At 41.7% G+C, this 20,322-nt stretch overlaps 1 protein-coding gene across 2 annotated transcripts in view; it reads right to left on the bottom strand.

The window, feature by feature from the left end:
* LOC139368315 (TOX high mobility group box family member 2-like) overlaps positions 1-20,322 on the bottom strand; it is a 113,631-nt gene that overhangs the window by 4,612 nt on the left and 88,697 nt on the right. For both annotated transcript variants that reach the window (XM_071107064.1, XM_071107065.1), the window contains 3 exons: positions 11,246-11,473; positions 5,549-5,629; positions 54-425 (listed from right to left, as the gene is read on the bottom strand). In XM_071107064.1, coding sequence (XP_070963165.1) covers positions 54-425; positions 5,549-5,629; positions 11,246-11,473 — 681 coding nt within the window. The remainder of the gene's footprint in view (positions 1-53; positions 426-5,548; positions 5,630-11,245; positions 11,474-20,322) is intronic.

A 20,322-nucleotide genomic window follows, 5' to 3' on the forward strand; every position in this document is an offset into this window, starting at 1 on the left:
AACTCTGAATGGCCAAGCAGGGCTGAATGCTGGAGAACAGAGATTGGACTAACCTGTTGGCTGAGAGGAGGTGAGTGCAGAGACCCCTGGAGCCCCATTGAGTGCGATTGAACCTGCTGCATGCGCAGGGAACTCTGGTGCAGGGCGAGCTGGGAGGGGTGGAGGGGTGGGCTGATCTGGAAGGGGGAGGGGGGTGAGGCACTCATGCTGGGCGGCAGCATCTGGGATTGGCTGAGGGACCGGGCCAGGGCGTGGTGGGGCGGACCGGCGAAGCTCTGCAGGTCCGACAAGGGGAAGGAGCCAGGGCCCAGACCGTAGGGGGAGGAGGCCTGCGGGGGCACGCTGTACAGGGGCTGCTTGGGGGGCTGCATGTGTGAGGGCTGGCTGCTTTGGGAGCTTTTTGGTTCGACAGGGTCATTGTAGGGCTGGAGGGGAGAAATACAAAACAAAGAGGATGTAGGAAGTAGGAAGGTTAGGATATTTTGTAAAAGGTGTAAAAACACTCACATTTTTGTTGCAATTTCATATACTGTTGACCCCCCCCCCCCCAAACTAATCCCTGATACATGAAAAAGGCCCTATAGCACCATTCAAGGGTTATTCAGGATCCTACTCAGGGTCCAGGCAGTGTCAGAGATAGGCACTAAAAATTGTCAAAGACCCCAGCCACCCCAGTCATAGACTGTTCTCTCTACTACAGCATGGCAAGCGGTACCGGAGTGTCATGTCTAGGACAAAAAGGCTTCTCAACAGTTTTTACCCCCAAGCCATAAGACTCCTGAACAGGTAATCAAATGTCTACCCGGACTATTTGCATTGTGCCCCCCCCAACCCCTCTTTTTATGCTGCTGCTACTCTCTGTTTATCATATATGCATAGTCACTTTAACTATACATTCATGTACATACTACCTCAATTGAGCCGACCAACCAGTGCTCCCGCACATTGGCTAACCGAGCTATCTGCATTGTGTCCCGCCAACCCCTCTTTTATGCTAATGCTACTATCTGTTCATCATATATGCATAGTCACTTTAACTATATATGTACATACTACCTCAATTAGTCTGACTAACCTGTGTCTGTATGTAGCCTCACTACTTTTATAGCCTCGCTGCTGTATATAGCCTGTCTTTTTACTGTTGTTTTATTTCTTTACCTACCTATTGTTCACCCAATACCTTTTTTGCACTATTGGTTAGAGCCTGTAAGTAAGCATTTCACTGTCTACACCTGTTGTATTCGGCGCACGTGGCAAATACACTTTGATTTGATTTGATTTTGTTCATAAGGACACACCGCAGCAAATGTTTCAAAAGGTTGAACGAAAACAAGTGTTTCTTTTTGGACAAGTTCAGATAGTCTCTCCCTATTATGACCCGTTTTCGTGTCGTGCCAAATTAATGCGACCAACTAGTGCTGGGTCATGTGTGATGCACAGGGTTGCAAAGCTAAAGGTTTACCATAGTTACAGGAATCTTCAGTAATTTTGGTAATTAACAGAAAATCTATGGCAATGTATCGGAACTTTCGTAATTTATGCTTGAATAACTTCATAAAAAGTAATTATATATATAGTATTAATTTGTTATATCTGTGTCCATATTGTCCATTCATTTCTAGTAGATAGACCATATGGTTCAAGAGAAAATAGCCTAATTAATGAAAAGAGCATCTAATCAACAATGGCATTATTTTCAATTAACTTCAATGCAAATCTTCCAACTATTGACTTTTTCACAACGGCTATCAGTTTGAAGCCAAAAGTTTTACAACAAATGCATACTGACATAGTAAAATAAATGTGTAATTTTTATTTTATTTTTTAATTTCATGCTTACCTCCTCGGTAACACTTTACATTACGGTCATATTCATATCATCACAGCTGGTATAACTTGTCATAACCTGTGATAATATGGTCATAACACTGTCATGACACAAATTTTCGGACCTGGTGTGACATATATTGCATTATTTTATGGCTGGTTATGACACAGTACATACAGTAAGAGTGTCAAAACACACAAAACCTACCGCACAAGGCAAAATATTCAATGAAACCATAGCCCAATGGTATGTGTATGTTATATAACATTTTCCAAAACGGATCATATTGACCATATTAAATGATCATTGTAATTGCACAGAAATTGAAGTCAGACATGCACCTCTCCCAATGCTCTGTTGCTGATGACTGGAATGAACGCAGGAGCAGATGTCAGGAGCAGGACAAGACAACCCATTGACTGATGACTGACATAAGGCTATGTAAGTAATTGGCCTATCTGGTTTATATGATTATGGTGGTCATAATGCTTCTTGACAGTGTCATAAAGTGTATTTTCTGCAAGTTATTTAAAATATAAAAAAAAACATGACTATAAACATAATTTATTTGAGCTGTTCTTGCGATAATACAGAATAGTTTTTTAAAAATTATTACCAAATAGGGCTATCTTCTGTACACCACCCCTACCTTGTCACAACACAACACAACACAGCTCAAACGCATTAGGAAGGAATGAAATTCCACAAAATAACTTTTAACAAGGCACACCTCTTAATTGAAATTCATTCCAGGTGACTACCTCTACAATGTAGAAAATAGTCCAAATAAAGAAAAACCCTGGAATGAGTAGGTGTGTCCAAACTTTTGACTGGTACTGTGTGTGTATATATATATATATATATATATATATATATATATATATATATAATTACAGTTGAAGTCAACTCATTTTTCAACCACTCCACAAATTTCTTTTTTAACAAACTATAGTTTTGGCAAGTCGGTTAGGACATCTACTTTGTGCATGACACAAGTAATTTGACCAACAATTGTTTACAGATCTGATGTTATGTCTAGTGGAAAAAGGGGGAGGGCTTGCAAGCCAAAGAACACCATCCCAACAGTGAAGCACAGGGGTGGCAGCATCATGTTGTGGGGGTGCTTTGCTGCAGGAGGGACTGGTGAACTTCACAAAATAGATGGCATCATGGGGTAGGAAAATGATGTGGAGATATTGAAGTAACATCTCAAGACAGTCAGGAAGTTAAAGCTTGGGCACAAATGGGTCTTCCAAATGGACAACGACCCTAACCATACTTCCAAAGTTGTGGAAAAATGGCTTAAGGACAACAAAGTCAAGGTATTGGAGTGGCCATCACAAAGCCCTAACCTCAATCCTATAGAAAATGTGTGGGCAGAACTGTAAAGGTGTGTGCAACCAAGGAGGCCTACAAACCTGACTCAGTTACACCAGCTCTGTCAGGAGGAATGGGACAAAATTCACACAACTTATTGTGGGAAGCTTGTGGAAGGCTACCCAAAACGTTTGACCCAAGTTAAACATTTTAAAAGGCAATTGCTACCAAATACTAATTGAGTGTATGTAAACTTCTGACCCACTGGGAATGTGATGAAAGAAATAAAAGCTGAAATAAATCATTCTCGCTACTATTATTCTGATATTTCACATTCTTAAAATAAAGTAGTGATCCTAACTGACCTAAGACAGGGAATTATTACTAGGATTAAATGTCAGGAATTTTGAAACACTGAGTTTAAATGTATTCGGTGTATGTAAACTTCGTCTTCAACTGTACATATAAATATACTTAAGTATCAAAAGCAAATGTAACTGCTAAAATATACGTAAGTATCAAATTCGTTATATTAAGCAAACCAGACAGCACCATTTTCTTGTTTTTTATTTATTTGCGGATAGCCAGGGGCACACACCAACGCACAGACATCATTTAAAAACGAAGCATGTGTGTTTAGTGAGTCCGCCAGTTCAGAGGCAGTAGGGATGACCAGGGATGTTCTCTTGATAAGTGTGTGCATTTGACAATTTTCCTTTCCTGCTTAGCATTCAAAATGTAATGAGTACTTTTGGGTGTGAGGGAAAATGTATGGGGTAAAAATTACATTGTTTTCATTTGGAATTTAGTGAAGTAAAAGTAAAAGTTGGTAAAAATATGAATAGTAGAGTAAAGTACAGATACGCAAATAAAACTACTTAAGTTGTACTTTAAAGTATTTTTTCTTAAGTACTTTACACCACTGAATATATGTCACAACGTGTAATATATTGGTCATGACAGTTACGACCATATTATGACAGGTTGTGACAAGTTATGTCAGCTGTTATGACATATTATGACATGGTTATGACCATGCCATAACATGTTATGACGCTGGGTGTCAAGTAAAGTGTTACCAAACCCTCATATTAAACACCAAAAGGTTTATTTTTAGGTTTTGTCAACAACAACAAAAATGTAATCATCTTATTTAATAATTTCATATATTTTGATAATGAGGCCACACAGAGGACCAGAGATAATTACAAACACCCAGAAGGGCCAAGTACTCAGAAGGGCCAATAGATGTCTTGTGACAGATTACATAAAATCTTTGAAAGATATCAAAAGACTTATTGACTCTTTTATGTATATCATGGGTGCATCATTCAGAGCAGGTGCAGCCCTCGCCTTGCTCCCCCCTCCCCCCTCCCCCACCCAACCCCTATGATGAGCTGTCAGATTGCTTATCTGAACCTATCAGTGTTGATTACAGGGGCAACGGTGCCCATTTGTATGAATTGTTGCCGGGCCACCGGATAATGATCAATGGACACCTTGACAGATGGATGGGAATAGAGAGGGCACACACATACATATACACACATATACACACACACGCACACGCACACAGGAAAATGAGACTGTTTGCCAGAAGAACAAATGGAATGACAAAAGGAATCTCCCCGACGCTACATTGTGGGCTGTTAACGCGACCCGGCACTAAACAACACAATTCCACCATTCCTTCCTTCCTCTCCATGTTGCTGCGTAAAAAATAGTGTGCCATCACTCATAGAAAAAAAGGAGAATGTCATATATCTAAATTAGCAGCAAGGTGTCACACTGAAAAAATGCTACAAAAACCCAATTATGTGTAGCGTTGAATTGGATGTGCACTCCCAAGCAATGCAACAGAAGACACAATGGGTGCATCAATAACAACAACAAACCAAGAGTTCCATGCATATGTCTTGCATGAATAGCCATAGACAAGATATATCCTATGAAGACAGATACAGATAATAGCCCAATGAAATATATATAAATAAAATAAAATAAAGTAGTTTTGTGACATGCGCCGAATACAACAGGTGTTGACTTCACCGAGAAATGCTTAATATATTGTATACAAATAGAGGGCATACATACAGGCCCTACAACCAATAACATCAACATATGCCCTTTCTAACCAAGCTTCTTTACTGAATAGCTCTTTTGGCATACAGGAGGGAAAAGTACGACATTCCCTCTATCGGAACAACTGTCCCAACACCGACCCCAACCCCAACTCCAACTCCAACCCCCAACCTATGGAAATAAGGTATTGTCCCTCGTATGCTATAGTCTTGTTGCATCACTCTACCTCCACTCTCCGTTAGCCCCTCCCCCACCATTAGCTGCGATTTTTCATCCAATCCATCATCACTTTAAGCAAGCCTGGCGTGTCATAAGCGTTACCTTGGAAACGAGACTGGCTCTGTACGTGGCGAGGGCTTTCAGGTACTCTTTCTTGGCTGCTTCGGTTTTCCTCTTGTACGCCTGGAAATCAGAGGAAAAAGAGAGTGAGATGATGTCTACCCACGTACAAACATAGAAATGTGCACATAAACACACAAATGGTTCACTTTCCATTGGAGCCAATGGAACAGAACCCTTCCATTTCCACATCATACTACATCCGTATGTCCTTATTTCCTCCATTGTAGAAAGACATCATTTCTATACTAGAGAAATTAACTGGCACTCTCCATAATTTTAACACTGCAACACCCATTGCATCATACACTCATAAACTGACAAAGTAAAAATCTGTTGTTCTGCCCCTGAACAAGGCAGTTAACCCACTGTTCCTAGGCCGTCATTGTAAATGAGAATTTGTTCTTAACTGACTTGCCTAGTTAAATAAAGGTAAAATAAAAAAAACTCTAAATGTTGGTGCCATTCTATAAAATAAATAAATGGTTTGTGAGTGTGCATGCGTGTGTTGTGTGTGTGCACCCACATGTGTGCCTGTGTATGCATGTGTGTGCGAGTGTGTGTGTGTGTGTGTATGTGTGTACGTGCATGTAGGCATGTGTGTATGTCGAGGGAGGTTGTAAATAACAAGCACACAGTAAGCCCCAAGAGACCAGGGTTGTGGGGTAAATAACACTTAAGCCCTGATGCACCATTGGTTGCTTCCAGTGAATACATCATAATGGATTAAAATTCCAGCATTGCAGCATTTTAATTGACAGTTGATTCTAAAATGGATATAAATACAAACAGGATTCAGACCCCTTGACTTTTTATACATTTTGTTACGCTACAGCTAGGAATGCATGATATATGATATATGCATGATTATTGATATATCGGTGACTAATATTTCAGTTGTTGTTTTTTTTAATACATTTGCTAACATTTCTAAGAACCTGTTTTTTTGTCATTATATGGGTATTATGTGTAGATTGATGAGGGGAAAAAACAGTTTCAATCAATTTTTAGAAAAAGGCTGTAACGTAACAAAATGTGGAAAAAGTCAAAGGGTCTGAATACTTTCCAGATGCAAAATACATGGGATGGGGCATGTACACTGGTTGTATAAAACATTAAGAACACCTGCTCTTTCAATAACATAGAATGACCAGGTGAATCCAGGTGAAACCTATTATCCTTCATTGATGTCACTTATTAAATCCATGTCAATCAGTGCAGATGAAGGGGAGGAGACAGGTTAAAGAAGGATTTTTAAGCCTTGAGACAATTGAGACATGGATTGTGTATGTGTGCCAATCAGAGGGTGAATGGGCAAGACAACAAACCTTAAGAAGGTGTTCCTAATGTTTTGTACACTCAGTGTGTATAGATACACATCACAGCCAAAAGTATATGGACATCCCTTCAAATTAGTGGATTCGGCTATTTCATCCACACCGTTGTATAACATCGACAAACATTGGTAGTAAAATGGCCCGTTCTGAAGAGCTCAGTGACATTCAAAGTGACACCATCATAGGATGCCACCTATCCAACAAGTCAGTTCGCATAAAAATCGTCTGTCCTCGGTTGCAACACTCACTACCGAGTTCAAAATTGACTCTGGAAGCAACGTCAGCAGAAGAACAGTTCATCAGAAGGTTCATAAAATGGGTTTCCATGGCTGAGCAGCTGCACACAAGCCTAAGATAACCATGTGCAATGCCAAGCGTTAGTTGGAGCATTGTAAAGCTCGCTGCCATTGGATTCACGAGCAGTGTTGTGATGAATCACGCTTCACCATCTGGCAGTCCAACGGATGAATCTGGGTTTGGGGGATGCCAGGAGAACGCTACCTGCCCCAATGCATAGTGCCAACTAGAAAGTTTGGTGGAGGAGGAATAATGGTCTGGGGCTGATTTCATGCAGCAGTAGAGTATCTCATGATAAGCTGTAGACCACACTATTTGCCAAGAGAGGTTTCATCTATATTTTTCATGGCTGTTTATTTACCACCACAGATGGATGCTGGCACTAAGACCGCACTCAGTCAGCTGTATAAGTAAATAAGCAAACCACTCACCCAGAGGAGGCACTCCTAGTGGCCGGGGACAGTTTTACCTCATTTCTATCAGCATGTTAAATGTGAAACCAGAGGGATAACAATTCTAGATCACCTTTACTCTCCACACAGAGACGCGACAAAGCCCTCCCTCACCCTCCATTTGGCAAATCTGACCATAATTATATCCTCCTGATTCCTGCTTACAAGCTAAAATTAAAGCGGGAAGCACCAGTGACTCTAAAAAAGTGGCCAGATGAAGCAGATGCTAAACTACAGGACTGTTTTGCTAACACAATCTGGAATATGTTCTGGGATTCTTCCGATGGCATTGAGGAGTACACCACATCAGTCACTGGCTTTATCAATAAGTGCATCGAGGGCGTCATCCCCACAGTGACTGTACGTACATACCCCAACCAGAAGCCATGAATTACAGGCAACATTCGCACTGAGCTAAAGGTTAGCGCTGCCGCCTTCAAGGTGCGGGAACCAGAAGCTTACAAGAATTCCTGCAATGCCCTCCGACGAACCATCAAACAGGCAGTGCCAATACAGGACTAAGAATGAATCGTACTACACCGGCTCCGACGCTCGTCAGATGTGGCAGGGCCTGCAAACTATTACAGACTACAAAGAGAAGCACAGCCACAAGCTGCCCAGTGACACAAGCCTGCCAGATGGGATAAATCACTTCTATGCTCACTTCGAGGCAAGCAACACTGAGTCATGTACGAGATCATCAGCTGTTCGGACGACTGTGCGATCATGCTCTCCGTAGCCGAAGTGAGTAAGACCTTTAAACAGGTCAACATTCACAAGGCCGCTGGGACAGACGGATTACCAGGACGTGTGCTCCGGGCATGTGCTGACCAACTGGCAGGTGTCTTCACTGACATTTTCAGCATGTCCCTGATTGAGTCCCTGTGCCCAAGAACACCAAGGTAACCTGTCTAAATGACTACAGACCCGTAGCACACACGTCCGTAGCCATAAAGTGCTTTGAAAGGCTGATCATGGCTCACATTAACACCATTATCCCAGAAACCCTAGACCCACTTCAATTTGCATACCACTCAAACAGATCCACAGATGATACAATCTATATTGCACTCCACACTGCCCTTTCCCACCTGGACAAAAGGAACACCTACGTGAGAATGCTATTCATTGACTACAGCTCAGTGTTCAACACCATAGTGCCCTCAAAGCTCATCAATAAGCGAAGGATCCTGGGACTAAACACCTCCCTCTGCAACTAGATCATGGACTTCCTGACAGGCTGCCCCCAGGTGTTGAGGGTAGGTTTGCCACACATCTGCAACGCTGATCCTCAGGGGTTCGTGCTCAGTCCCCTCCTGTACTCCCTGTTCACCCACGACTGCATGGCCAGGCACGATTCCAACACCATCATTAAGTTTGCAGAGGACACAATGGTAGAATTGATCACCGACAACAACGAGACAGCCTATAGGGAGGAGGTCAGAGACCTGGCCGGGTGGTGCCAGAATAGCAACCTCTCCATCAACGTAATCAAGACAAAGAGGATGATTGTGGACTACAGGAAAAGGAGGACTGAGCACACCCCCATTCTCATCGATGGGGCTGTAGTGGAGCAGGTTGAAAGCTTCAAGTTCCTTGATGTCCACATCACCAACAAACTAGAATGGTCCAAACACAAACAGTGCAGCGCCCTGGATGAAGAGCATGTTAAAGGCTTTGCTCAAGGGCCCAACGGTAAGGCAATGTCTTCAAGATGTGAACATAGTAGCCCTCCAGTTGCCACATCAATTCCCGCCTTTTTTCCAGAGTCCGTCCTGGGCTTTCAAACCAGCCCCCTTTCGGTTACAGGTCCAACTCCTTAGCCGCTGGGCTACATAACCCTTCACTTGAAGTGGGTATGCGTAAATCATTCATAACACCATTCATGACACCATTCATGACATGAGAGTTGCAGTATCATCCATAACAATATTCAAAACAACTTTAATTCATAACAACTGGTGCCCTGAAGATCTAGGATGGATACTTATGGACGGGATTACAATGGGCAATGGATAGCATAACTGGACATTTATGGAAATTATTTTTGAAGGAAATTTGTCAAAAATGTGGTCTTCAGTTCTACGTAGAATATTTGGCTATTGGTTAATTCGTCATCCCTCCCTGATAGCTAGAATTATTATAATTTTTTTTACAAAATAACTATAATATTAAAGACAGCCGAGACCAAATGCATGATGAAAGGTAAAATCTTAATTTTGCAATTTGCTATTGAGACTGTTGGGTAGAGATGAAGATGAACAATACAGCTTATTGCCCTAAATAGACAGAGACAGAGACAGATAGATGCCCTTGAGGCAAATCCAATGACATTTTTTTTATCATTCTGTATTCTGGGCAGTTTCAAAATGCCAGGCAACAAAAATAAATAAAAATGGCCGGAAATGAGAATGTCACATTCTCGGCTGTCAAAAGTGTAATTCATCACAGAAGAAGAGCTGAGAACATAGCGGCTCCAGTACAGTACAACAGACTGCCTGTACTCATATACCTCATAGACAAGACCAACATAAAGTCTTATTCCTTACACTGTACTGTACACTGTAAACAAGAACACTGTACTGTCCTATACCTTACACAGTACTGTACACTGACTGACACTGTACGGCTGTCCTATACCTTAAACCGCAGGATTGGTGACAGGAGGAAGGGAATGCTTCCTTTCTTCCTCCTTTCCTTGGAGTAATCGTTGATCTAACGTGACTGGATTGAGGAAACAAAGGTTCCACTATTTACCTTCCATCATCCAGACAGATCCCTGATCCATGTCAGATCAGTGATTACTTCAAGAAAGGGAGGGAAGAAGGAAGGATGCATTAAAGCAGTGGCCAAGATTTCACTTTCCCCTGCCTTTATCCAACCCCTCCCCCCATCTCTCCTTCTCTGATCTTTGTATCCTTCTAAATCAAATTGAGCTTCAACTGCTTTCAATTGAAAATCCAGGTGACAACAACAGCTGTGGATGCCACTTCAGGTGACTTAATTAGCGCACTGCCCTAAAATACAGTACAATATAGGGGAAACATAATATTCCATTCTAGATTATAACAAGATTGTCTCTGCTCTGTATCAGCTGTTATCAGAACTGTTTGAAGGGGGTACTCCATTGCTAAATAAACAGTGGGTGTTTATCGACATTGGCCAGGTTTTTCTGTCAAATGACTTTTCTACAGTTGCTGCTACACACGGAGGCTCTTCTCTTTGGCTCTAATTAAATGTAGAAAATAAAATAATTTTAATGAGAGCCAAGGGACCGGGGATAAACGGATAGATTATCTTTAGAAAGAGCAGAACTAGCTCATTAAGGTGAGTTCTATCTCTGTGCACTGTGTTCTGTTAATTACTATATATAATGGCTTGGAATGTCTGCTAGTGCACTTGCTCCATCTACTGGTAACTCAGCAATGTGTGTCTGAGTGTGTGTGTGTGTGTGTGTGTGTGTGTGTGTGTGTGTGTGTGTCTGAGTGTGCGTGTCTGAGTGTTTGTGTGTGTGTGTGTGTGTGTGTGTATGTGTGTGATCGTGCGCGTGCCTTTGTGCAGACACACCTGTGTATGTGTGTGTGTTTGTGCACCTGTTTTGCCTCCTCCCCCAGGCTGTCCCACATGGAGGCCACTAGCTTGGACACATCCCCGAACGTGGCGTTGGGGTTTGAGCCCTTGATGGCCGCCTGGGTGTCCCTGAAGAAGAGGGCATAGGCCGACACGGGCTTCGACGGCTCGTTGGGGTCCTTTTTCTTCTTCTTCTTCTGCGGTTTGGGCTTGGGCTTCATCATCTCCGAGGATGGCCGCTTCTCCCCTATCTGGAAGGGAGGAGTGATGGAGGAAAGAAGGAGAGGAGGAAGGAAAGAGGGAGAAAGGGAGAGGGAGGATTGTAAGCAACAATGGACATAACATTTTCCCAACAAATAAGGATCTCAATGAAATCAGTTGTTGGTTCCACCTATTGTAATTCTATGGTTAGTCTGTGGAAGCTCAATTTATGTTGTTGTTGTCTATGCGAAAGGTCAACACTACTGAAAGAAACTGAACTATAGAACCGATGTCCTCACAATGGTATCACCATCGAGACAGTGGAGAGACAGGTAAGATCACCTCTTGTAGGGAAAACCCTCGACAAGGAAAGAGAGCAACACTGTTTTATTATTGACAAATACGACATGGATGGAACAGGACTACTCGATTTCCTCCACAAACAAAAACACATAATGAGCGGACGAGAAAGGGAGGGTTCTGAGAAAAGCACCAGCCCCTTCTTCTGAGAAGAAAAAGAAAACAAATCAATTTGGCTGAGGATAAGGGAGAATGGAGGCTGACAGAAAGCTGCCGCTGGTACAGAGCTCATTTTAGGACACACTCACCCTTAGCCCAGTATCTCTACCTCCCAAAAGTATGGTGAACATTTTAGGACACCCTCTGAGGGAGAGAAACTTGGCAGAGTACCGTGGTCTGGAGGAGGACACTAGGTAGTACCTTATCACAATGAAATGTTGTTTTATACTACTCATTCACTCGACTTTGTGTGTGTGTTTTTGTTGTTTTTAATGTATTTCATTTTTGGGAGAGGAGAGAGGATGAGCAAGGCAATTATAAGTTCGGGATGATTAGGTGGCTATGATAGTATGTGGGCCAGATTGAGAATTTAATTAATAAAATTATATTCCTGGGATGAGATTATCTAAAGGATTTGAGTAGACAAATTTCAAACTGCAGCTCTAAATAGTATTTTTTTGGATAAATAAAAGCACATCACAATTTATTTCAAGGACTATCTGCTGGGTTATTTAAGAATGATGATAAATGGCCATCATACTATATTTTCCACAGTAAAAGTACAGCTTTTGTACATATATTTGACATTGACGTGAATCAAATGCATATGAATACATCTGTCATTTAACACATAAAGCTTCGAAGAAGTCAAATCCAGGGCAACAGTGTGATTGTTTATGGAAATTGCATTCCTCCTGAAGTGAGTAGAGCCCATCAACCATTTGAGGAGAGGGAAGCAATTCAAACATTTAGTGGAAAGAGGCTGTAGCTAATGGAGGATGGAAGGGAGAAGTGACTGCGACTTGATGTGCCATTAAGATCACTGCAACCTGAGTCCTGGGGAACATAAAGAAAAATAATCACATTTGATAGCCTACATAATGACTAAATATATAATGATCAACTACAGTAGATGATTGAAAGACGGAATGAGGCCTCCCGAGTGGTGCAGCAGTCTAAGCCACTGCATCGCAGTGCTAGAGGTGTCACTACAGACCTTTGTTGTGTCATAACCGGAAGTGATCGAGATATTCCCATAGGGCAGCGCACAATTGGCCCTGTGTTGTCCGGGTTTGGCCGGGGAGGCTTTACTTGGCTCATCACACTCTAGCGACTCCTTGTGGTGGGCAGGGAGCTTGCAGGCTGACTTCCGATCGTCAGGTGAACGGTGTTTCCTCCGACACATTGGTGTGGCTGCCTTCCAGGTTAAGCTGGCGGGTGTTAAGAAATGCGGTTTGGTGGGTCATATTTCGGAGGACGCATGACTCGACCTTTGCCTACTGAGGCCATTGGGGAATTGCAGCGATGAGAAAAGATTGAAAAGGGGGATAAAAAACAAAGATGGGAATGAATGATGCATGCATTCAGAATGTCCCATGACTCAAGTGGCACCATTTTCAGGCCTTTTTTTCAGGTGGCATGGTCACCGTCACATGATTAGTCTATACAATCCATTTATCTCCAAATGCCATGTTAATGTTAGATTTGACTAAATAAAAGTACTTTGCTCTGTAAAAAAAACAACATTAATCCATACTGCTCTCTTTTTAACAGGCAATCAGGGACACAAACCATGTGAAAGAATACTGAATGATCACTTGACTAGCAACTATCAAATGGCAACTCTAGAATGTTTAAAAGCATTCCCATTTCATACAATCATCATGCATACTTATCATGGGATTAAGAGCTGGGGTTGTCTTGCTTTTAACTTTGCTTTCTAAACAGAAATGATTGCCTTTGAAATGTCATTGTTTTAGAAACCATTTGAAGCCGAAACAACATCTTCCAAACAGTATGAAATTAGCTCATCAGAATCGGAGGCTCCCGAATGTTTGGGTATAAGAAAAGAGGTCACTTGAATATAACTTTGGATGTGATGTGGATGTGGAATTGAAACGAAAGAAGATTCCCCTATTCAAATTGAAAATGCACCCATGCCTTTTTCTCTCTCTCTCTCTCTCTCTCTCTCTCTCTCTCTCTCCATTCCACAGACTGGTTTGGATAGTTGAAATTTTTTATCCATGAGTGTGTGGTTTCATAAAAAAACAATCATCTCTCACGTTTATGCAATGAGGCAAAAAAAAGCGTTTGAAATGACATCTGTTCCCCTCTGCCTTTGATGTGAAGGGTGAATAAATTGGAGGAGAGCTAATGGAATGACAAACTGAAAAGCAAAATAATCTCCAGGAAAAATCATTTATATTTATAAATTGAAAGCAAAGGCAAAACAAGCAAACTGCTAGAGACAAAAAGGAAATTCTCTAATTTTCCCTCTGTATTCAGAATGATAGTTGGCTACACTAGATAGACAAGAAATTACACTTCAATGGAACATTGACTGAGATGGAATAGAATACTGATGAATTGGAATGGATGAGTAGCATTTGTTAAGCTGGGTAGTCTATACATTCAAGTGTCAGTACAGTAAAAGATGCTTACTGAAGGTATAAAGCGAGATGGTCTTTCAAATGAACTGAACCTGAAGATATATCCAGTCTTGTTTACAGATCTAAATAGTAATGGCCACTCTCCAACCACTACACTACACAGTCACCAATTGCTTATTGCACTTCACTATAAACATATAACAAAATGGTACATAGGCGGTAAATACATTTTCAGTTTGCAAGTCAAGGACTGTATTTGAAAGTGTCAGGCCCAGGCCCATACAATCAGCATGGCTGTTGTCAGACATTTGAAGAGGGAGAGAGGAGAAGAGGGAGAGGGGGGAGTGGTTGCTGTAATTCTGAATGGACAGCACTGCACAGAGAAGATGAGATTAGATTTGACAGCCTGATACCGGCATCACTATCAAAACACGAGAGAGAGGGGTAAGAGAGAGGGGGAGGGAGAGAGAGAGAGACAGATAGATAGAGCAAGTGAGAGAGAGAGAGAGAGAGAGAGAGATGGGGAGGAAGGGAGGGGTTGTTTAATCAGAGGCTCCAGCACATACCTATATTTACACATAAAATGAAAAGCAAAATGAAACCCAAAAAGGGTAAGGTTATCCCTGAAACATTTCCCAAGTGCTGCGTATCGATTTCAAATGGGTGGGAATGTATACACGCCATGGGCAGCGTACAGAGCTGACGAATAAGATCTATTGCTTTTTGGAGTGAGTGGAGTCAGTGAGGTACTTGATGCAAGTGGGAGCTATACGCTGCAGCCAGCAAGACTGGTTGAGCGGTGCAAGCACAGCTCAGCTTATTAAATACAAATCCTCGAACATCAACTAAAGATTGGGAAGGGAAAAAATCTAATCTGTGACCTGTTCTAGCAAGAAAAGTAAGAGCAGTAACCAAAGCCTTCAAGTCTGTGGAAAATAGACCCTTCCAACAGCACACTCTATAAGAGGAGTGCTTAATGCAGCTGTTGACCAAGCCTTTGTTGGTCCATAAATAGCCAAATGGGCATTGCTTTACTGTGATGACGGATCGCAATGTGTTTAAATTTACAGAGGATCCGGATGCTCCCAAGGTGCGTTCTGCAACTCTACATTATCTAATTATTGCTGGTTATAGATAAGGTTCAACGTTTTTCTTAGTCAAGTCACATGGTCACAAGGAAAACCTCCCAGCCCTACCTATACCAGCAAGAGACTGACGTTTATGCTTAAACTATAAACCGCACACATCTGGAAACCATTTCAACTCTTGTCATACTGTCCATCTGTAAGTAATAAGTCTGACTGAACGTCATAACCCTGAGTATATCCAGGCATATGTCCAGAGAACCACACAAATCAAATGGAAATACTGTTCAGCCCACACAATTATGAAGAGGAAGTGTAAATGCACATGTTATGGTATTGGCTCAGGAAATTGCAACCAAGGCAGACATTGAAAAATTCAGAACTCTTGATGATTTATGAGAAAAAAAAAATACATTGTTTTTCCTCAAACATAAAAGCCAAATTCTTCAATCCCATTTTGTTCAGAAGATGTGTCAAATTCAAAAACGTCAACTGATTCTCATTGTCAGACAACCTTCTCATCTCCCTGTCTGATCACATCACCAGAGACTGATTGCACAGAGCCTGATGCTCCTAATGTAAGCCTGTATTCAGTAGTCAATAGTCATCAACGTTGTTCCCGGTTGGGTAACGGGTACAGACTTACAGACTTAACTTGCAAACCGGACATAACATTGACCAATAACCTCCCATGAAGATGATAATTGAACAGGTAAAAATGAACCAAATCTCAAATTATGAGTGATTGGTCCTGTGTTGCTCAGTTGGTAAGAGCATAGCACTAGCAATGTGAACGTTGTGGGTTAAATTCCCAATGGGGCCACCAATATGAAAATATATGCTGTATAAGTCGCTACGGATAAAAGCATCTTCTAAATGGCATGCATATTATTATATTATGAACAATGAACAACTGTCAATATTAAGGAGGTATGTAACTGGTTTCAGGAAGCTAGGCGTATGTCGCACGTCACTACTTCGCAGGAGAGGCATTCTGGAACACGTGAACTTTCATGTTCCTTAATAACAAAAGTGTATTCCATCTGAAAATACGAATAAAATGTGTAAATTACGAGCCTAGTTGGATTAGCCACGGAAAAAGACAGGAACCTTCCTGCTAGCCATGATTGTCTGAGATAATGGATAGGCTGGACATAAGTTTGGATTGGTGTTCCATGTAGCGTGCTTCTGTCTATAACTTGAGCTGCTTAGTATGTGTTCATAGTCCTTTCTACCGATGTGTTTTTGAAAGATATAATGTTAGACATCGAGAACTACAAAAGTTTGCTACTTTTCTCAACAACATTGATACCCTGAATTTAGCAGGTGCTATCGACACATTTGTTGGAATGAGTTGTGATGGGCTACTTTCTGCACACGCCACGGTCAGTGTGAACAGGAGTGACCTGACACAATGCTGGCTAAACATGTAGCTACAAACAAAACTGAGTTAAATTGTTCCAGTCTGCCGTGAAGCAGAAATCAATTTGCCAGGATAATTGCTAGTTATAGACTAATGTTAGCTAGATAACATTGAACCTAGTTGGTTAGCTTTAGCAACCGGCAGATTCATGCTGCAGCTATGACAATGATTGTATTGGTAGTAGTATGAGTTGGGATTATCCTGGTTCATTGTTTAGCTAGCTAGCTACACACTTCGCCAGATGATTACATGATCTATCAAAGTTACCCAGTTGTGTCTGGGGGTGGTTATAGCATTTCTTTCACATGACCCATCAATTTAGACACGTGTGTCTTGGTAAGCATCATCTAGGAATTATAAATATTTCTGTATCCTGTGGATGTGACAAATAAACTTAGATTTTATTTTATATAGTGTGTGTTTACCAGTGACAGCAATGTGAATAACAACATGACCTGCACCAAAGATTAGGATATAGGCCAAGGACTAGATAAAGTGTATTTTTACCTGGAGTTTTTCCATATTGTAGGCTACTACTTTTGACACTCTTAGTCTTAAAATCTTTGGTTGTTTACTACACTACTCATTCTGTTTAGCACATGGCCTCACATATGAATCCTTAAAGAGGTGGGTGGGGATAAGACTTAAGAGGGTGTGAAAAATGCTGAATGGGTGCAGACAAAGAAGAGCTCTCCAGTAGGTGGACCAAAACATTCAAGGGCCATTTTCTCAAAAGTGGGGTTACAAGTTTATCAACTTTCAAACCACAATTACTTTCCCATTGTTCCTCAACTGCAGTGTATGACATACCGTTTTCTAGCTCTGAGTCTCCACTTGTATCCAATGTAAAAAACACAATTTCAAACTTTGCTACATAGGACTGAATCCAGGTGGTGGGTCTCATATTTCTAATGCCTCGCCCAGCGGTGGACCTAACTAATCAGCACAAATTGCTAAAGTTGAGGACTCGTATTTGGTAATGTGGCAAAAACAGTCCTAAGCGAAAACTAATTACATTAACACTTCGCTAACGAGATGTTGGAGAGGCCCCTGCAGGTCGACTCTTTATAAAGAGTGGCAAAGCATCTGCCACACACTTCCTGGCTTCGCTAGCGTTCTAATTGGCCCCAGTGGGTTACTGTAGACGCAACCGTGCAATTTAAAGGGGGTGGGGGGAATAATTATTGTTTTCAACTCAAAATGGTATTCAGTCCCCCCCAAAAAAGAAAAAACCCTCAGTATTGGATTATATTTATATTTCTTTGTTTTATCTGACATGGTCCTCTGAATGGAGCTTTGCAGACTGAGTGGCAATACAAGAAGAGAAAAACAATTAGTCAAACATGAATGGTCTACCACGGCTGGGCTATTTCCATAGCAACAGCCTGAGGGAACAATTCAAACCCTTTATTGGCCTTTTGCTATGTTTCTCTGTAAACATCAGACCAGCAGGAGAGATGGCCGGCAACAGAAAGTCAGGCAACAGAGTCATCACAGAGCCACAACCTGTTCATATATCAATCAACCCTTACAAAAAAAGATTTCCATAAAAGTACAGTGACTGCAGTCGACTGTGGTATTTTGGATGCAGTAATTGCAGAATAACTGCAGTTATACTGCACTGTAACTGCAGTTATACTCGTAGGGGAACTTTTATGTTCTATTGGAGAAAAAAAGGAAAGTACTCCGCAGAGCATTCTACTGCATTTTGAGATGACATATTCGGAGAGTGCCTTACCACATTTTAAGGCACAATATGTAATTTCAACAGGCTAATCCTGCCACTTTGCTGAATGGGGATTGGTAACTACACTTACAGTACATACAGTGCATTCGGAAAGTATTCAGATCCGTTGACTTTTCCCACATTTGTTACGTTACTAAAACTGATTAAAAACAGAAATACTGTATTTACATAATTTTTCAGATCCTTTGCTATGAGACTTCGAAATTGAGCTGAGGTGCATACTGTTTCCATTGATCATCCTTGAGATGTTTCTACAACTTGGTTGGAGTCCACCTGTGGTAAATTAAATTTGTCTATATAAAGTCCAACAGTTGACAGTGCATGTCAGAACTCTTCCGAGAGCTGGCAGCCCGGCCAAACGGAGCAATCGGGGGAGAAGAGCCTTCGTCAGGGAGGTGACCAAGAACCCAATGGTAACTCTGACAGAGTTCCAGAGTTCCTCTGTGGAGATGGGAGAACCTTCCAGAAGGACAACCATCTCTGCAGCATGCCAGCAATCAGACCTTTATTGTAGAGTGGCCAGATGGAAGCCACTCCTCAGTAAAACACACATGACAGCCTGCTTGGAGTTTGCCAAAAGGCACCTAAAGGACTCTCAGGCCATGAGAAACAAAAATGTTTGGTCTGATGAAACTATTTGGCCTGAATGCCAAGTGTAATGTCTGGAGTAAACCTGGCACCATCCCTACGGTGAAGCATGGTGGTGGCAGCATCATGCTGTGGGGATGTTTTTCAGCGACAGGGACTGGGAGACTAGTCACGATCGAGGGGAAGATGAACGGAGCAAAGTACAGAAAGATCCTTGATGAAAACCTGCTCCAGAGCACTCAGGACCTCAGGCTGGGGCAAAGGTTCACCTTCCAACGACCCTTAACACACAGCCAAGATAAGGCAGGAGTGGCTTCGGGACTAGTCTCTGAATGCCCTTGAGTGGCCCAGCAAGACCCCGGTCGAACATCTCTGGAGGGACCTGAAAATAGCTATGCAGCGACACTCCCCATCCAACCATCCAACCTGACAGAGCTTGAGAGGATCTGCAGAGAACAATGGGGGAAACTTCCCAAATACAGATGTGCCAAGCTTGTAGCGTCATACCCAAGAAGAGTCAAGGCATAAATCGCTGCCAAAGATGCTTCAACAAAGTATTGTGTAAATGGTCTGAATACGTAAGTAAATGTGATATTTCAGTTTTTTTTAAATATTTAATACATTTGCAAAAAGGTCTAAAAAACTGTTTTTGCTTCATCATTATGGGGTATTGTGTGTAAATTGATGAGATGTTTTAAATCACTTTAAGACTGTAAAAATAATAGACTGAAAAAGTCAAGGGGTCTGAATACTTTCCGAATGCACTGTACTGTAACTAGCCTTCAGTTAAAATGTAACTACTTTTAAATTGATAGAAAATATATGTAAAGACTGAAGCTATGCATTGTGGTTTAGAAAGACTCAGGAGGTAATCAGGAGGTCCTTAGAAATCAGCAATGGCTTCCCTACTAAACAAGGCTTGACATATGCCCATGTACAGTAGGAGCTAACTGCTTATGCAGAAAGCCAAGCTGATTTGAGCTTCTGCCGTAACCCATTAATTCAAGTCAAGGGTTATGTTCAACAAAAAAAGCAGTATTTTCCTGAGAAGAGCATCAGTGAGCTTAGTCACAACCATAATCTCCTCCATGTGCACACCTTATGCAACATGATCTGCCAGTAAATCTCATACCTAGCCTCTTTCTCT

This window comes from Oncorhynchus clarkii, chromosome 16 (assembly GCF_045791955.1).
Source record: "Oncorhynchus clarkii lewisi isolate Uvic-CL-2024 chromosome 16, UVic_Ocla_1.0, whole genome shotgun sequence".
NCBI lineage: Eukaryota > Metazoa > Chordata > Actinopteri > Salmoniformes > Salmonidae > Oncorhynchus > Oncorhynchus clarkii.